General features: G+C 37.8%; 1 protein-coding gene across 1 annotated transcript in view; it reads right to left on the bottom strand.

Annotated features, from left to right (window-relative positions):
* SLC1A3 (solute carrier family 1 member 3) overlaps window positions 1–20,000 on the bottom strand; it is a 65,773-nt gene that overhangs the window by 4,970 nt on the left and 40,803 nt on the right. Inside the window, exons 4-8 of the mRNA XM_054054632.1 lie at window positions 15,324–15,528; window positions 13,903–13,945; window positions 5,019–5,314; window positions 3,153–3,386; window positions 342–536 (exon numbers count right to left, since the gene is read on the bottom strand). Coding sequence (XP_053910607.1) covers window positions 342–536; window positions 3,153–3,386; window positions 5,019–5,314; window positions 13,903–13,945; window positions 15,324–15,528 — 973 coding nt within the window. The remainder of the gene's footprint in view (window positions 1–341; window positions 537–3,152; window positions 3,387–5,018; window positions 5,315–13,902; window positions 13,946–15,323; window positions 15,529–20,000) is intronic.

The raw sequence follows: 20,000 nt of genomic DNA, 5'->3' as shown, positions 1-20,000 counted from the left end.
AAGCAAACAGGCACTGGTAGTAAGTCTACAGCTGCATTGGTTCCTAAGAAAGAAAATTTAACACTTATTAAGAAGTGTTCTTGTTGACTCTATAAAGTGCCATGATAGGTGTGTCTTGTTACAGTTTTCAAGAGGTTTATCTAATGGAGAGTATGTGCTGCAGGGCCTCATCTGCGCAGAAAGTGTAAATCATTGGTCACTCATCTACTGTAGCAGTTCTTGGTTTTAGCTCTAGATGCTTTTGTTTAATCCCATGTATCACAGCAAGAAGCATTCCTTGCAAAGTTGCTTTTATTAAAGCAATAATAGTTATTAGAGATAGATAATAATGGTTTCTGTACCTGATTGTGATAATCTGCCCAAAGTTCAGGTCGAAGTTGTTAACCTGTGCAATGAAAATTGCAGCTAAAGCCTCATATAAAGCAGTTCCATCCATATTAATTGTAGCACCAACTGGGAGTACAAATCTTGTAACACGTTTGTCCACTCCATTTATTTCTTCTAGACACTTAAATGTAACAGGTAGTGTTGCAGAACTGAAACAACAACAAAAAATAAGGTAATATATAGTATAAATCATACAAGGGGGGAATGAGAAGAGCGTCACACATTGTGATGACAGGAGAGATCTTTCCGTCTTAATTCTTAAGTGATCTACCAGAATACTTAAATAAAAAGATGTTAATGCTGCATTTAAATAATTCTAATGATGGACATTCTCCTAGTGCTGTCAGAATATTTTTCCAATGTCTAATTCCTGTCACTGCCTATGCGATCTCTAGTCTGAACAACTTCAGTATTTTGTCATTTTTCCTGCTTCTCATTTTTTATGTCACAGATATATGGTCGTGTCGCACCAAAGCACCATTTTCCTGAAGTTATATAAACTGGGTTATTGAAGTCTTCAGTAAACTTCTCTTATGTTTGCCGGCTCAGCCGGAAAGGGCATTTTGATAGTGGATAACATTACTTTACCATTTGTAAACACCAGCAGGTAGCGAAGAACCACACAGCCATTTGCTTACTTGTTTGCACACCCTGAGTAGGGCAGGCAGAGAGGAGAGGAACAGTAAAAGCAGGAAAATGGTTGAGATTAGAATATATATATATACATATATATATATATATATATATAAAATAGGGAAGTATGAGTGGGAGACGAGTGAAAGAGATGAAACAAAACAAGAGAGGCAAAGGCAATCACTCACTATATCCCACAGGTAGACTAATGCCCAGCCAGCTCCCAAGTGAAAACCAGCTAGCCTTCCTAAAATCCCCTCTTTTCCCTTTTTATGGCAGAGCATGATGTTATACGGTATGACATATCTCTTTGGTTATCTCAGACCATCTGTCTGATTTTGTGCCCTCCCAGCCTATTCTACACCTCTCAACCACTCACTGTGGGGCAGAGGGCAGAGTGAGAAACAGAGAAGGCTTTGACATAGCTCAAATACTGTTCAGCAATAGCTGGAACATCAATACGTGAGCAGCGTTGCTCTAGTCATAAATCTAAAACAGGGTTAGGGTTAGGGTTAGGGTTAGGGTTAGGGTTAAGAGCTGCTATGAGGCAAGGTGAGACTGTCTCAGCCAGGCCACGTGCGCTACTTTATCTTGTTCCCCTGCTGCTACCTCCAAATATGATACAAATGATAATTTCATTTAAAGATTAACCCAACCGGACATTGTGCCTTCATATGCTGCCGTAGTGCCCATTCAGCCCACATGGCACCAAGTTCATTTTCAGAGACACTTCCTTGGAAAGAAAGACAAAGTGGCCATTTTGTAAGAGCTGCCTACGTTCTTTGTTCTGAAAGATCTCTCTCAACATCTGATCAGACCAAAGTGAAGAGGTTTTTCAAGACCCAGCAATCTAGACTGTTCTGCCTCAGTGAGGTCTTCATTGGTAACCACTTAACAGATTTTCATCTCTTTGCAAACTTCATCAATATTAATGGAATGATACTGATAAAATGTAAAATAAAGAAGAACCGTGGAAGAGTGGGCTAGAAAATCTCTTTGGTGACTCTCGACTAACAGCTGAATTTTAAACAGCTTTTGAATCCACCAGTGTGCTCTCCTTCATCAATCTAGGTTCTTAGAACCTTGAGCAGCTCCAAGGGGAATGTCTTACAGAAGCTGGAACATATTCTCAAGACAATTACTGTTACCCACCAAAGTTGTAACTTCATTTTGTCTTCTCTTAAACTATGTTGACGGGCATGAATTTTGTTCTTTTTTAAAAAATCTGTATTAATCAAATTCCCTTACAGACATTCTACAAATTTGTGAAGATTGACGTCAAAATGTCAAATGAGAAATTAGTAATTGACAATATACTGTCGTAATTTCTTTAAGTCTTCAAGAGCTTATTTCAGTTATACAAAACTTGGTCAGGTTCTACATTAATGGTCACAATAAGCTTCACATCCAGCTCTTCAAAATAATTCCAAACACCTAGGACTCGAATTTGATAATGCTGACTGTCTGACTTATGAAAGGGCATATGGTATTGAAATCATAGAATCATAGAATGGTTTGGATTGGAAAGGATCAAATCATTCTATGATTCTCTGACTCAAATGTATAAAATGTATATTTGATTACAATAATATTTCCTTTCATCATAGATGCAAACACTTTTTTTATTCATATGACATACCTATGACTTCACCAACAAAGAACAAAAGTGGCATTTATGTCACAGGTTGTACATCCATCACTAGCTATCAGGATTTTGAGGACAGAAAGTCAGCTAACAATAAAGGCACTCAAGATGTCTCAGAATCCCCTCTGAACTTTCCCCCTTGCTGCTCCATTTTGCTATGCACATCCTTTCCCATCTGCATCTTTTACCAGGAGGCCATTAAAAACTACTTCTAAATCTCAAACACCACAACTAATCGAAGTCATGGGGGTTTTGGCCATACAGTTCACATTACTAAATATCTCTGGTCAGGGATTTTTGTAGAAAATAGTGTTTAAGTCAACACAATAATAATAATAATAATCATCTCTGTCGGAAAGCAGCAGAATCGAAGAAAGATGCCCAAGTGAATACCTGAATACAGAGTTAACCAATTATATTATGCAAATTTGTTTCTCAAAGCAGTAATATTATAAAACAAATATGGCCTTAAAATATTGTATTATACCTGGAAGATGTTCCCAGAGCTGTGACTAACGCCTGAATTAAGCCTCCAATAAATACCCAAGGGTTCTTACGAGTGATTACGAAGTAGAGAAGAGGTAGGACAATGACAGCATGAATTAGCAAACCGATGATAACTGTTACAGTATACATGGCAAGCTGACCACCAATCACACCCATATCTTCCATCTCAACAATTTTTCCAGCAATCAAGAAAAGGATTCCAAGTGGAGCATACCTGCAAAGAAGAAATCAAACCGTATTGAACTGAACAAAGTAGAAATTCACTCCCCCTTCATACCTTTTGTATTTATAAGCATACACGAATGTGGGATTTCACTATTACTATGACTGCAGTTATTCAGAAGTAGTTCAAGAGTTTAACTCTTTAACAGTTTAACCTGGATTTAAACACGGCAATGAATGTTTCTGACAGGCTCTGTTGGATTCAGATTCTGGTAAGGATCTGAACACTGTAGCATGCTTTCACACACGTAGGGAGATAAGCTTGCTTTGGAATACAAGCATCACTGAAAAGATAGTTAAGCCAATTCTGTTATGATTCTGCCTGTATGAACACAGACTCAGTTGGCACAGTTGTAGATTATGCCGAGTGCCCGTTTCTATTATCTTGCCAGTGCTGTTTCCCATATTCTTTGGGAAGGAACCCAAACAGAAGGCTGATAACTTCTGGTGATTTCAAGACGCTTCTGACCATGTCCCATTTTATCCATCAGGGCGTGGGATAAATGTTTGACCATGAAGCCATCTGTATGACAGAGGTCAGCTGCACTGTGAGGCAGAAACAAAGGTGGTATGTTCTGCTTCTTCCCACTGGCAGGCACAGCTACGGGACAAGAAGGAGCTAGTGACGAGCACAAAACTATAATATAATCCTGCTGCAGCTGGACTTTTGGTATAGTCTTATTTCTACACATTCTCTTGGCTTTTCACACTAAGTAACCAAATTTCTGCAGCATTTATCTCAGTCAAAATTTAAGCCATTAAATCTGTGTAGAAATTTCTCTGAAGTAGCAATTCTCATCCACTGCTTTATCACCTTAAGCATTCTTGTAAAGAAGGAAAAAATGTTGTTGCTTCGTATAGATGTTTCCCGACAGAAGATAACTCTAGTTACTGGAAACAACACACTTATTTTTAGTTTTGTGTTCAGTACTGCAACATGTGTGTGCGTGCACCCTTGGGTTTTGGAGATGATTTGCTTGTTTGGGTCTTTGTTTGTTTTACACAGTAAAGAAGGCAACAAGAGAAAATTTATTTTCCTAATTAACCTTCTACCTGCCAAATAATAAATCCTCATTGCTTCACAGGTAAAGTTTAAGGGAAAGTGTTTTGATTTTATTCATCTATTGAACAAGAAAGAAAGTAAGAAAATAATGTGTATGCGTAAGCAATGCAGTTTTGATGCAAGGATGCACTATATATGCACTATAAAGCTGCAGGAACCTGTTCTATTGGAAGTGAACATGTAGAAATAAGATTATGGAAAAGTGTGTCAGTTTTCTTTAATGAAGTCAGATTAGGATACAAGGAAACTTTGATATCATACTGTTGTGATTGATATCTTTATGGAAACACAGTATGGCTCTGTATAAGCTTAGCAAGTTCTGCCATAGACCCTGAATTTTCTTATGCCAAAATCTACACACTCTGAAAAAGTAGGTATGTTTTGGCAAATTATTGACTTACAGAATTACAGTTATTTGGTTCATTTATGAAAAAAGCCAATAGGTAGTTCAGATCTTATTGCCAGACTTTCTGCCAAATAGACCCTGGCTATCCAGTGCCTGACTGCTATGAGAAAACATTGTCAGTAACTTAAAAAGGGATTTGTCAAAGAGGCACTTACCACATGATTAGAGCTACCAATCTCATGATAGCCTCATTGAGGCTATCAAAGAAGTCTTTTAATGCCTGACCTTGTTCCTTCATGCTTCCAATCACCAGGCCAAAGCTTATTGAGAAAACCACCAAGCCAAGGGCATTCACTCCATTTACGGAACCTGCAACAGGCACTATTTCCTCTTTCATTCGGGTGAGGGTTTCCATTGCTTCTGACACATTGCTTATTATGGAAGCCACTGTGGATGTGTCATTGGATGGAATATCAACTTTAAACATTCTCTTCTCATAGTTTGTTTTGAACTGTTAAAAGAAATAAAAGAAAAACAGGAATTCTGTGAATTATGGCAAACAAAGGTAGAACTCACGCATTAAATTATTAATTACTGTTGTAGTATATTTGAATTCTTTGTGTAAAGTTTGTTCATAAAATGTACTGTGTACAATACTTGGCTTTCCGGAAAGCAACAGAAATCCATATTACCTTCAAGAACTAAACCTTCACCTCTAGCTTCCAGAACTCATTCTCTCACAAATGTGCCAAAAACAAAGATGCAGAGTTGTCACGCTTATGAATTTTGTGATGAACTATTGATCCTCAGTCTGCATTTTTAAAAACTACTAGTTTTCCTAACAATGTATTTCCAACTGTTTCTAGTGAAAATATTTTCATGTGCTCTGGAGTTTTCTTACTTTTTTGTCTTCTTTAGAAAACAGAATTATTATTAGAATTATTAGAATAAATTAGAAAAAATAGACTGAAAGTAATTTAAATATAATATGTATTTTTTTTTCCTTTCATTAGTTTTCTATGCTTTGCAGTAACAAAGCACCACTTCTTAATTAAGCAAAGGGTTCTGCCTGAAGTGATTCCATTATGGAATGAGCAAATAAATTTCAAAATCTCAATATGCTTCTAAAAGCCTACTTGGAAAACCAGTCTTCACCTCTTAATACTTTTCCAAGGAGAAATGTGTGTCCTCAATATCCAAAGGCTGGTTCTAAAAAGCCCTGTAGCCCTGTCCTGATCAATTTTGTTGAACACAAAGAATACGAAACACCACTAGTAAAGTGTTTCTCATCTGCTTCAGGATGCCAAATATCCTACCAAAGCAATGGGATGCTGGTGTCAAGATTATTCAGCACCTTTGGATTTCTATATCTTTGAGATTGGTGCACACTCCAAAAGTTTTTGAGTGAAATGCAGTACCTATGACTGAGATGGAAAACCTGAATATCAGCCTCTATCCAAACTGACCTAATTTTCTGTTATTTTCACACCTAAATAGTTTTGTGCACTCCCACATATTTACTGTATTCCTCTGAAACCTTTAAGTCTTTCAGAATTTAAAACAAAACTTGCTTAAAGGCGATTTATGGAAAGTTTTTGCATAAGATGTAGCTGAACAAATCCCCATGGAGGTCAAATATTCTTGAGGTTTAAATGAAATTTGCCAAAACGTTTTAAGATTTGGGCTGTAGTCAGGGAAGACAGCTGAACTTTTCAAACAGTTGACTGACACGGAAAAGCCCAGTTCCACTCCCTCACCCACTCACATCCAACCTGCGATAATGTCTCCTCTTTGTCAGTTCTTTGATTTCTCATGAGCTCATTTTATTTTGTAAATTGGCAGAAGACTTACCAGGGAAATAGAGGCCATTTTGGTGTAAAGGCTATGGAGGTGAATCAGCTCACTAACAAAGAGTGCCACAGAGGGTGAAACACTGAGACTGGAACCACACAGACAAAGAAGGAGGGATAGGATTGCCTCTTTGAGTGATGGAGTGATGGAAATGGAAATGTTCTGGAAGTTTGTGCTAAAAGGGTTTAATTCAGTCCTAACAGAAATGTTGAAATACTGCCTAACACTGTACATCAAACACATTATTATTATTACTCATAATAATAGTTATGTGTACAGGTATGATAATATTGTGATGTCTATGTTTTTATTACTGTTTTTCAGTAAAAAGGAAAACTTAGGTAAAAATTCCTTAATGCTGGACTTGTGACATACAGGTAGACAAAGATAGAAAGGAAGTTGCTTAATGAAGGCTGGAATTAAAACCTAGTGTCCTACTGAATTTCCTATTGATTTCCTGCTTTCCCTAAATGTATCATAACTCTCTTTGCCCCGATTCACCTCCATCACCCTCATGTCTTCTCTCATCCCTACCCACGTGTCAAAAGTAACAGTGATATGGCTTTTAGGCAGTGTTAGACATGTGCTGCTTGGACTGTTGGCCGCTGCCTTTTGGAGCAGGCTGAGAGCTAAGTCATAAATGGCTTTTCATTCACTGGTAGCACAGTCTTGATTTACCTGCGAATTGCCCTCCTCACATCGAATTAGGTAAGTATTGGCCATTGAGCTTAAAAATTATGATGTCAGACTAAGAGGAAATTAGGCAGCTACAGAGGAGAAAGCACAATTTCATGAAGTGTCTTACCTTTAAAACCCCCCGTTAGATACCATTTTAGGTTGTAATAAACATATTCCTTTTTTTATGTGTGTGTGTGCTGATTCTGGGATTCTGTCCCAGCAGCAAGATGCCTTTAATTCTTTATTAGCTGAGTCTCTTTAAGGGTATGATATAGATTTTAGGACCTCACTTAGCAAAGTTTCTTGCCATTAGTGCTACTAGACTGGTACACAGAGATGCAGATTCCTCTGTTGATTCACCCTTAAGTATTCAGAAATGTTAAAAGAGAGAACAACTCTTCCTAGAACACCTTCCAGAGCAGTGGAGAAATGGTTTATTTACAGTAATATTCAAAGTGGGAATACGAGCAGGATTCGGAGCAACTTTGTTTGATTCGGGATAGTCACTTGACATAGTCTTTCATTATTGCTAAATGAGATCAAACATAACTCTGTGGATGTGTCTGTCTTCTCACACCCACAATTGTCTATCAAAAATCATGAGAAGCTTCCTCTTAAAGCAAAACAAATTAGGGAAAACCAAATATGGGAAATGCAAAGGAGATATATCTACTATAGAAAAAGTAAAGCTTGAGCTTTATTCTTGTTAGTGTTTTTTCAGATGACACTAAAGGCAAAGATTGATGACCACCGGAAAACAAACTTTCTGTATATGGAATAGTGAAAAAGCCATCCGTTTGTAGGAAGTGGCAGGATGAACACCACATTCAGGATGATAGAAAATGTCAAAGGTTTTGAAATAGATGAGGCAATAGCAGAGCTGATTATCACTGCTCTGCAGAGAAACTGGTGAGAAGAGATCATTTTGTGAACTTTTATGAGATTCGTGCTCTCAGGCAGACCTCTATCTTGGTGGGAATTAAGAGTTCCCAGCTGTTCCTTTAGCTCACACTGACGTTTTAATAGCAGGCTGCAATTCCACAGATCCTTATTCTTTTGTATCATTCAGTAATGGAAGAAACCAGGCAATGAAAAACTGCTCATAGAAGAGATTGTAAGCTTAAGGGCCTCAGAAGAGCAGGTCACGTTATACTAGAAGTCCGTACACCTACAATGATAACACCAGTGAAGTCCTCTCGTTTCTGAGTTTTGTCTCCAGGCAGATGGATTTTGCCTGATAAGATCTTAGACAAAAAATACTCAGTTTTTCCTTAAGTTGATGCAGCGAGAACAAATGAGGAGCAAGGTAAATATTATTTGGAGCATATTAATACTAATAACTTTTGATACACAACCTTAACTGCAAGTAAACTATAAAAGTAATGGCATTTCTGGAATTTTTTACAAGACACAGTGCTAATGAACAACTTTAAATTTGAATGGAATTATTTCATAATGAAATAGACAATATCATTAAATATCAGTATAATACTTTATTGCATAACATAATCAACTAGTTATTTACACTTATGTTATTATTTTACTTTCATTAGTGATACAAGATACCCAGAGTCATTTGACTTGAATAGACTGCTTGATTTTTTAAGGAGCGGCATTATCGCATAGTAATAGTATACTCAGTGGTTAACTAGCAGACAAGGTAATTACATAGGTAACTGCTCTGAAAACTTATAATTTACTTTCAGTACTCTGAGACAGTATAATCAGCACTGTCTGTGCTAAGTCTGGATGATGATCTAGTTTTTAGTGAATGACAATTTTAAAAGTAAGTTTGCTTAAATGGAAGCCTATAAAAATGAAAAGAAATTAAAATAAGGCAGTGATAACCTGTCTTCCTAATTAATTTTTTCTTTTCTTTCCATATGGACATGTGTGAAAGCATTTTAAATTGTCTCCGTAAGAGATGATGACAAAGGTTAAAATATGTCTTAACTAGCCAAAATTATCAGAATGAGTAGGCAGCATTTATCAATTAGTATTCATGTCAGGATGCGTGATTAACACTTCCAATCCCCTTGACAAGAGCGAGTTCAGGAAAGAATAGTTAATTTAAAATAGCTCAGAAGAAATGCAGTTATCAGATGCACCTTTCCAGTTCTTTAAGCTTCAGCTGGCATCAGATCCCACCTATTCACAGCATAATGACCACTCCCAAATTGTTAGACTTATTTTTTTTCTCCCTCCTCATGTCCCAAGTTCACTTCTGATTCTTTTGTCTTCTGATATATCCCCAGAGCACAGCACAAAGAACAAACATTTAAAGCATTATCCGTTTAACCAGTTTAACCTGTGTGTGACTGCTTACCTCCAGGCTCGATAGGACTTTTTAATTCAGCAAAGAGAAATGAAGAGATAATGTATAAAGCTGAAAAATAAATCCAAGGATTTCCTTAGACATCCTTAAACTGGGTGTGGATATAGCAGAATAGAGAGAATTTTGAGTAAAGTAATGTAGTTTTAGGTACGTTTGGAATATTTATCTGCAGCCAGTCTTTCCAGAATCTCCTGCTAAGAATCACAAAACGACCCAAATGATCAGTGCATAGTGAAGGTGGCAACATATGCCATATGGACATAACCATCATCAGAAGGTATGCTGGTTGGATTAGCAATCTGCTATTTCCAGAGATCCCCATCTGACACTGATTTAGTTGGAGGAGGTCCTCGTAGAGACAGGGCATCAAGACAATTTTGGACTTTCACAAGGAGAGGGAATATTCGATGAAGAACAAAGTGAAGCTAAAGCCCAGCATTTTCCAGATCATTCTTCTTAACTCGACCTGCTGGGCAAGGGTAGCTCTTTGTCCCCAAAAATTGTGCTGGGGCATGGGGCTGAATGCCACCTGATGGTTCTGGAAGACTGAAATGGTCCTGCCAACTCTCAGGTGAAAGGTTGAAATGGAAGTATTTCCTTTGCTATTCTCTGGGCTCCCTTTCTCTCCTACAGTGACTCCTCCTGACTTCCAAAAATGGAAGATCATTTTAGGAGACTAAAGCGTATTTTGTTCCACCACTCCTGTTTCTGGGAAAGAAAACATGCAAAGATATAGAACGAAGAGAATAAGATGCAAGAGGAGACAGTTTTATTTGCCTCATAGACTTGCTGTGAAATAAGAACGGGAAAGGGAATTTCCAGGACCAGAAGACTGAAGGAGGAACCATAGAAAATGCAGGAAGATCCTTCCTAAATAAGCCCTAAGGTCCTAGTCTTAGTTCACGACTCTTCTCCTACCAGCAACCATAGAAAATCTTCCCAACCCCATCAGAAAGCACCTTGGTTAACCTCTCCACACAGCTCCATTTTATTTTTCAGGAAAGCCATTCTGCATCCAGAAAACTAACCTTACTTCACTAAAATTACTTATGTGAAGGGAAGTACACTTTTCCACATCTTGGTGTAACAGAATTTGAATAAGACCTGATCTTTTGAGATGAAAAACTTTGGAAATGATAGTTGTTCTTGTGTATTAGTGGAGTTCATTTGGGAGGTGATTGCTGTTGGTGGGGAAAGTAACAGGTTCAAAATTTGCTGAGAGTAGATACACAGTTATCAGAGGATCTGTCTGCTGGCTGTGGTTAGAGAGAAAGAAAAGCCTTCCAGTTGGTTCCAATGCAAACCTCTGTCAGGAAAGAAAACCGCCTAAGGATGCTATAAGACAGAATGTGAGCTCCTAATACATCAAAAGATGCGATTTGAACGTGGAGTGCATACGTCAGCGGTGGTTTCCAAGTGTGCAAAGATACGGATCGGTATTATGCCTTTGACTGTGGACAACTGTGAGTAGTAGTCTGCTTTGTGTTTGGGCCAGCAAACATGTTACAGGAACAGATTAATGCCAGGTGGATCATCATTATCTTCATAAATCTTCTGAGAAATATATAAAAAAATGGATGTAAACTTTTGAAAATAATGTTATGGTGTCATTTAGATACCTATGAATCTTACACATACTTGTTTCTCCTGTAAAGTGTTTCTAATTTATCAAATCTGCTATGAAAATATAACTTATGCCTAAAAATCTAGGTGGTGCTATCTGATTCTGAGGGTAATATTATCACAATGACGGATTTTAAATCCTGGTGTGGCAATAAGCATAGCTGTGGCTGAAAGCCAGGAAAAGCTTTCATTAAAAATTTCCTATTTTTTGAACTATTTTTCAGAAATCTCTCTAAGCTGTAAAGTACACGGGAAATACAATATGTGTAATGTAAACAAAATCTATAGGATGCCTTTAATTAGATACATAGATTTAGGACTGCTGCTTAGTGAGTCGGGTTTCCTGTTGCTGTTTCTTTATTGGAAGAATATTTCAAGTTGTATCTTAAATCTGATGATGTGGTGTTCCTATGACTCCTGACTGAAGATTTATCTGGGACCTCACTTTTTAGGTAATGAAGGCTAAAAACCTAATTATTTATGCTCACTTTAATTTCTGCCATATTAGTTTCTGTTTTGTCTCGGTTTTAAATCAAGCGGCTTTTTGCTGTATACACTGTGTTCTTTTGACAATTCCAGCAACTCCTCCACTGTGCTCATTTTGCATGAATCGTACTCTGAATGTAACGACCCGAATATATTCAGTATTCCAGACAGTCACATTCCTCCTGCTTTACTCCCTCCCTTCGAGTTATGTCACCTAATATATCCTAAAGCTGAATTAGAGGGGGGATAATTTATTTTTTTCTTTCTAATGATGACTTCCCATCTCAAAGAAGAAATTACTGTTTATCTTTAAATGTCTATTTCACATGTGATGAAGAGTGAAAAGATGATAACCAAACACGTCAGTGCCTGCAAGAGCCAATTCTCTTCGCTGTTGTAACTTTATAGAATTACAGAGTGCCAGGGATGTACCAACTTCTTTGACATTTTTTAGATGACTTGATATAAAGTTCTGGGACTTTCTTGTCATTTGTAAACATCATTGTGTGCATCTTATGGCAATGTCATTCATAGAAATACCAGCTGAGGTACAGCAAGCCCTCCAGCAACTTACATTTTTATTTCCAGTAATTTTACAATCCTTGCGATAATCTTATCCCCTGCTCAAGGACTTGGCTTCCCTTATATTACAATCTCTGTTTAACAGAAGTGCATAGAGATTTGGTCCATTGCACTTCCATGGCACAAAGAAAAATTAAATAAAAAAGAAAGAAGAAAATGAGCAGGAGAGGTGGAAGGTTATTTTACTACAATCTATTTTTCAGAAACCTCTGTCATTCCTTATCCTTTTTTCATGTATTTTTCATTTTCAGTTATTACGAAGCCCTTACTCTGTCCTTTAAGGTACATACATTCTTCAGGACAACACGGATCAAGCTAATGGGTTGTTAACTTCTTAAATCAATTCCTGAATCTTTTTGAAACTCCAGTTTCAAAGGTATTATGATTGCTCTCAGCAGTTATAGGTAATAATATAGATAATGATTTGAAAAATACTTGGTGCTATATCTATAACTTTACGCCCTAGTTCTTTCATTACTTTGAGATAAAGGTGATATAATTCCCTGTCTTTACTAGATCAAATTCTTTGAATTTTGTTTCTAATTTAGATACAGACTTTTCTATTTCCTACTGCTCTTCTGCATCACTGTCCTGAGTTTGTCATTATCCTTACTGAAAACAGAGGCATAACGTTTGTTGGTTTTGGACGTTGGTCTAGTTGATTTTTAATCTTGACCAAATCTTTAATCTAGAATCTCACTGCTTTTTATTGGTCTCTATTTATATAAACAAAGAAAATATTACTGTTCCTTCTCAGTTCTTCTGCAAGATGTAACTCAGCTGGACTTTGGAAAATTTTTACTTTATCCTTTTGCTTCTTGACCTCTGCATTTCAGCATTTTTTTATTGCTACAACAATAACTGGTAAATGATATCAGTTCAAGATTGCCTGTGAGGTCAAGAAATTAGATTACGAAGAAATCAGATTATGTAAATACACATTGTAGGTTTTACTGAATCTGTACTATCCTCCTTTTAAAAAAAGAATGTAGATAGATACCGTTATTTTCTCTGTAGAAAAACTAAGGTTAAGACCAGGCTGATGATAGAGGGATTTGCAAAGCAACACATGAAGAACACCCCTATGCAATCCTACCATAAGTGACAGGAAGGCTCCTGGTTTGATTTTGTCCTTTGTTTTGAACTTATGCACATTTCTCACATGATATTATTGAACATCTTCCAGTCTTTGTACAGATGGTGCACACCTTAGTATCTACCAGTTTAACATACGACTGTTTTGAAAAGCAAGTTCTGCATTGAGTTCAATGAATCTTGTTGTAGACTTACGAGTTCGACATTCTGAAAAAGAATTATTCTTCGATTTCCTGTGCCAGGTATGTTTTCTTTACTTCTCATAGCAAATACTGAGACAATGTGATTGAAAACAAAGCACAGAGTTTAGTGTGGGTTTCTTTGACAGCGGGCAACACACATAAGATTTGTTGCTGCTGTATGTACAAATACAGGATATTCCTAAGGAAAAAGCTATCACATTTCAATTTCTTTCTTATTTTTAGTTGGAAATAACATGACATTTTTACCTGTTTAAAGCAAGCTTCCACCAGATTTGGAGGGAACATATTTCTGTGAAAAAGAAAGAGAGTAATATGAGAAGTAATAAGGCTCTAATAATATTTTGAGTAGCGGCACAGCTTATAAAAGAATTGACCAACTAATTTTCAAAGGAATACTGAGATAAATATGCATTTCTGTATGCAGTGAGCAGACCTCTGCATATAGCATTGGCCTGGTTAGCTTTGTCAGGATGAAGAGTAGCAGGTTTGGATAGATCCTGGCAATTGCATTGTCTGTATCCAATATCGTATAGCAGTTCTGGTTATTGAGCAGAATATTAGCGAAATTACCAAATGAAAAAAGGTCTGATGGTCAGTGATGACTTAAAATTTCATATTTATTAATGCTTTATGAATCCAGATTTATAAAGAAATTGTTAATATTTAATGCATTTCTACTTTACAATTTTTGCAGTCACATTGCCTACCACAGCATATTTATTACTCGATTTAGGGTCTTGTCATGATACAGAAACAAATATTTCTGAAGTGTTCTTTAATAACACATACACATATAATTATATATGTGTGTTACATATGGGGATTTGTTTCTTTGCTTTCCAGAATGGTGACATTTCTGAGGGAATTAGAAGCAGCCTAACTGAATAAATCTTGAGGAATCTGAGTGCAAACCTCTTCATGGGTCTTTCTGAAGTCCCCCTTCCTGGCAGCATGACTCTTGGAGGCCTTTCTCCATGTCTCTGGCTTCTCCAAATGGGTTAGTGGAACACAAAATTTTGGTGTCTTTACCTGTGGAAAAGCTCCCGAGTTCAAAACCTCAGCTTCCCTACTCCCTGAAATACATCTGTGACATATTAGCTCTATAAAAGAGGCATTGCAGAGTCTCTGATCAAGGAGAAAACAAGATTTTATATCTGTGCCCCTCTATTTCAAGCATTTAACTTGCCTGTTCCTGGAATTTATTTCCCATCCACACAATTTAACAAGTTGAGTAGATGCACCCAGATTGGTGGCTACAATGCAAAATTAAGATGAGTTGCTAAATCAGGGATTCAAGTGAAGTAAGAGAACTGTGGAAAGTTGGAGGTAGAGGAAAGCAGAGGAATTTCGTAAAAGGGTTGTGGTATGGAAGGAGGGGAAAAGACCCATGCAGATAGCAGAAAAGAAAGTCTTTCTTTTGAGCGTGAAGGAATATTTCTTGTAATATTAAAAGCAATTTCTTATCTTGCAACAAATTCATTTGAAAATAAGTCCATGTATTCTTTTGTAGCGTAGGAGGGGCTAGAGGTGCTGGTGTCACATAATTGAAAGAGACTTGGCTAGTTTATGCAGTCAATTTGTAAAATGCTCTATATTTGTCCTCTTGTGAGTCCAAGCATTACAGTTGTTCTTATTGGTACAGAAAATGTGCAATATCATAGCCATACCTGATTAAATCAAGAAAGGCATCTGCTGCTGTCACTTGCACTATTTTGCCTTCTCTGTGCATGTTTTCTTTAGTACCTTTCCCAGGGTGGATGATGACAACAATGATGATACCAATCAATACAGCGATGATCGTAGTACTCATGTAGTAGATTACTGCTCGGACTCCCATCTTCCCTGATGCTTTACTATCCAGGGCAGCAATTCCTAGTAAATTTAAGCACAAGGATATACATCTCATCCAGTTGCGAGTAAAGGATATAAACTCAGAATGATGAAAATGATTTCGTAGGAAGAGTTTTGATGGTCAGTATGTTTAAAGCTATCCATGGATCTTCTATTATAAGTTGCAGATTTCTGTACTTTGCTAACACTTTCTAGATTATTGGTCTGATGCAGCGTGGCACTCCCTTTATTCCAGTGAGGCAGTTAATGGTTTTGATTAGCATAGCTACCATTGTCTGAAAAATGTGCCTTAGAAATGTGCAGGACCTGATCTGAAACAGTAAGAAAGAAAAAAAGAGTACTCTGGAGTAATGTTGATATTGTTTGCTACAATTAATGTGTAGGGAGAGTTTTCTTCAGTCCCTAATGGAATGACCTCAGTTTAGTTGTCCCAAGCTATGGGAGTTTAAAGCAGATTAAATGCTGTTAGCTTGTTTCGGAAAATCCTTACTACTGTACGAATAAGCTTTTAGAGTCTTTTATAAGCTTCGCAAAACTTGCGACATTAATCCAAATTCTTGTCTTGATCTTAAGGCATCTGATATAATGTGAATACTGGGGTGCTCACTATGGCTTCTGCTAAAGTGCTTGTTCGTCAGATTGCACCAACAGGGCTGCACTGTGTTTTATAAATGCAGGTGCAGTTCTGCCAAGGAAAGAGTTCTGAATCTCTGAGAAAGAGTGACTCATGAGGACTGTCAGAAATGGAAATGTTCTTTCTCATTCCAAGCAGGCGCAGCTGGTATTCTTCTCCTTAAAAAGCTCCCTTGCTCCCTCTCCTTAAAATTTCATGTAGTCAGTTAACTTCCCCATACTTCACCTGGAGGACTACAATATGTGTCTCCAAACAGCGCTGATGCTTCCTCCTGGAATCAAGCTTTCAAAGTGCAGAATGAAAACAGTGGTCAAGAAAAAATCTCTTTGCTTTCCTCTCTCCTCCTACGGACCCCTATATGGCACTGTCTAATCCAGACTTCTGCAGACTGCCCACATATTTATCTTCATGCCATCTTTGAACATACGACGTATAATGAAAGTTGACCACTGTTTGCTCTGAGTAACCGTCTCAGAGGAGAAAGCGTTGAAAATAAGGCAATAGGACTGCATGAGTATAAATAATATGGAAACATGAAGCTAGAATCCTGACCTGGCTAAACTGAATGTTTTCTCAAATAATTGTAGACATATTGTACTTCTGCCTATCTGCTCAAGGAGGAAACACGAGCTGCTGGAGCTACAGTGAAAGTACGGTAGTCACTGATGTAACTGAGATCAAGGCTGTTCCAGGCTCTGATCAAATCTCCAGAGTATAAAACCAATCACATGCTTCATACTTACCCTTCCATTTCAGACAGAGTTTGCCTGTGCGTTCAGCAGAAGCCTTTACAGAGTAAGATTTGTACCCATAAAATGAATCGCAAAGGGAGATCAATAGATTTGCACCCTGAATTGCTTGATTTGCACCGTACTAATGTAAGAACAAAGTGTTACCGGCACAGTAAGAAACTGAAAATGGAAACCCAGCATTTGAAGCACTTGATCTTTCATTCCTCTGCTCAGTTTTTCCACCTCTAAAACCGGATGACAATGTTTGTGGTAAGTTTACATTCGTGTGTTGAATTTCTATGAGGAAAATGATAAATACTACCAAGTAATAAATAGGTTTTTCATCTTTAGAAACAGGAAGTATGTCCTGTAGCCCTCTTGTCAGTGGATGGAGGATGGTTATTTTTCTAGAGTCCTCAAAATAATGCAAATGCAAATTAATGCAAATATTATTAACCAATGCATAAAATAAAATGAATAATTTTTGGAGAATTTCAGCTCTGCTACTGAGCTGCATGATGTTTATGTCAGACAGCATTTTTTACTAATTCTATTTTTAAAGTGCAGGCATATAACTCAAAATGAAGTGTAAATTAAAAAGTGAAAAATAAATGCGTGCATACAAGTTGAGTCAACTTTATCTTTGTATGTTTTAATCGCTATTTCATGTTCTTACTTATTATGTCTAAAGTAGCAGCAACAGGCTGTGTGTTTTTTCATTTTAGCTAAGATCAGCTTTAAACTTGGTTCACATCCTGAGCATGAAAAGGTTAACCTACACAGTTTGGTAGGAAGGTTTGGAAATGCACACATGTTCAATCAGTCAGTTCCAAATATCCTACCCTTGTCAGGTAATATATTCGGGACCAGATGCTGAGCACTGTCGGTCTAGAGGGTTTGCAGATGTATGTGCTTAATGCTTTAACCGAGCCCGGTCTTTGTACTCCACGTTTGATACTGGGTTGTCTCCTCCACTCCAAAAATCACGAGGAGTCAGTGTAGGGCATATCTTACCGCTAAAGGTTGCTGTGTGGAAGGATTAGAGCTTGTGATCCAATTTCTTACTTGGACAGATTCTGGGATTGAGTGGTGAACCCTGTGCAAGTGATATGCCAGAGAGCAAGAGTCACACTCTTTTCTTTATAAGCTACTTTCCAGCTCGGTTTCCTATTATGCACTCTGGCTATGAATAAACGGCCCCTTATTTTGGGTTTCTCAGTCTCATTCTCGCTCTTGCTTATCATATAAGCGACTTCTCAGCTTGAAATTAGGGGATAACAGTTCTTCTCTTCTTGAGCTCTAACCGCTTGTGACATGTATAGCAGCGAGCATTCAAACAGAGGGATGACAGGCCCAAGTATGAACAAAAGCTATATGAGGAGGAAGGAAGCTCTCACCTCAGAGAGCCCTTACTGGGGAGCTGCTGGGCAGCCTCTCCTCCCTGCAATTAATGGGAACGAAGAGAGACTATACAGCGGCCAAACTGCAAGAGCTTCCAGCGTGCCAACAACAAAAATGATCTAAAAATATATTAAAAAAAACCCTGTTTTTAAAACATGAGAAAATGAAGGGGTTTGTTTTCTTTGCATTTTAAGATGTTGACAAGATTCCTTAGAGCTGAATGGGACTTGGAAAGGTCCTTAATGGAGAAGCAATAAAGTTTCCTCTAACGCTTTCATGTGTCACAGGCTGTTGTATTCTCAGTGTGTTCTTTCACAGCCAGCCATTGTCCCTGGAGAGATGTATGTGCCCCTTTCATCCCGCTCGCTGCTCTCCCCTCCGCACGGCTGCTGGCTCCAGCATCTCTGCCTCCTCTCTTCTTCTCCCCTCCTCTTCCCCAGGGGGCCTGGGAAACTTTCCTCTGCCACTGGTCCCCATGCACAGGGATACCTTGAAGTTGCCAGGGCAACCCGGAGCAGAGTCCCTGTAATCTCTCCCTCCGTGTGCGTCCACACAACATGAATGGGAATGATTATTTAAATACTGATGGGGAGTGAGAGAGACAGGGAGGGAGGAAGGGAAGAGTAGAAAGAAGGAGGGAGGCATAACTCTGTAAAACGGCAAACAAGTCCAAGCCCTTATCCCTGTGCTCTCCCTTCACCTACTCTTTCCCTCTCTTGAGAAGTAAGGGAGAAACTGAGTGAAATAAAGACATGACAAGGAGTTCTCCAGAGTGTCAGGGCAAAAAGCAAAGCACGGTATTGTTATTCGTTAACGAAGGTGTTGCAGAAGAATTGAAAACATTTTGGGGTGTAGACGAGACAGCAAGCAAGAAAGTAGATATTTGCAAGAAAGGAGAAACAGAGAGAAAGGATGGAGGGAAAAGGGGAAAAAAGTCTAGCGAAGACAACTTGCTAAAAACTCTGATTTTTTACTCTGATAGTTCTGATCATTCAGCTGACTTGCTCACGGCTCTGCAAATTAGCACAAACTGATGTTGCAGCAATTTTCCTGAATAGTTACTATGCTATGAGCAGTTTTCTGTCCATTAAATTATTTCGTATTGCACTTATGATTCTACGTTATACAGAATTCTAGAATTTGCATTTATTGTTTTAAATTTTCTTGACATTGAAAGCATGCTGTATGTAACCTTGGATTACGCTAGAGCACACTAAGGCAGAGGGATTGTACTGTACTCTGCAGTAATATCATAGGTGAAATAGACTGGGAAAGTTTTCTTTAGACAACATTTAAGCCCATGGTGACTTCAGAGCTGCTTGTTCAAAAATAAATTCCAAAGAATTATTTTAAAAGCCAAAAAGCACAGCCTGTGATAAAATGTCCTAAAATTTCAGAACATATTCTCCACTTAATTAGCACAACTACATCAACTGTGTGTGTTTTTTAGAACAATCAGTTTCCTTAATCCATAAGCTACGAGCTATTTCAGTCTGAGATTTGAGTTTAAGCACAAATTTTATTTGCCTGTTGCAGTTCCTACGAGTTTCTCTCTGTGTGTTTTTATTTAAAAAGAAAGAATACCCATATTTATACAATTGGATGCAATGTGCCTATTTGCCACAGCGATAACTGGCCGGCAGCTGGCATGATTGAGGCCCCATTTCTGTGTGTAAACTCACAGTCAGCAAAGCATTCTTGGACTTACATTTGTCTTTAACGTTAAT

The sequence above is a fragment of the Cuculus canorus genome, chromosome Z, assembly GCF_017976375.1.
Source record: "Cuculus canorus isolate bCucCan1 chromosome Z, bCucCan1.pri, whole genome shotgun sequence".
Taxonomy (NCBI): Eukaryota; Metazoa; Chordata; class Aves; order Cuculiformes; family Cuculidae; genus Cuculus; species Cuculus canorus.
This window is presented reverse-complemented; position numbering and strand designations above follow the sequence as displayed.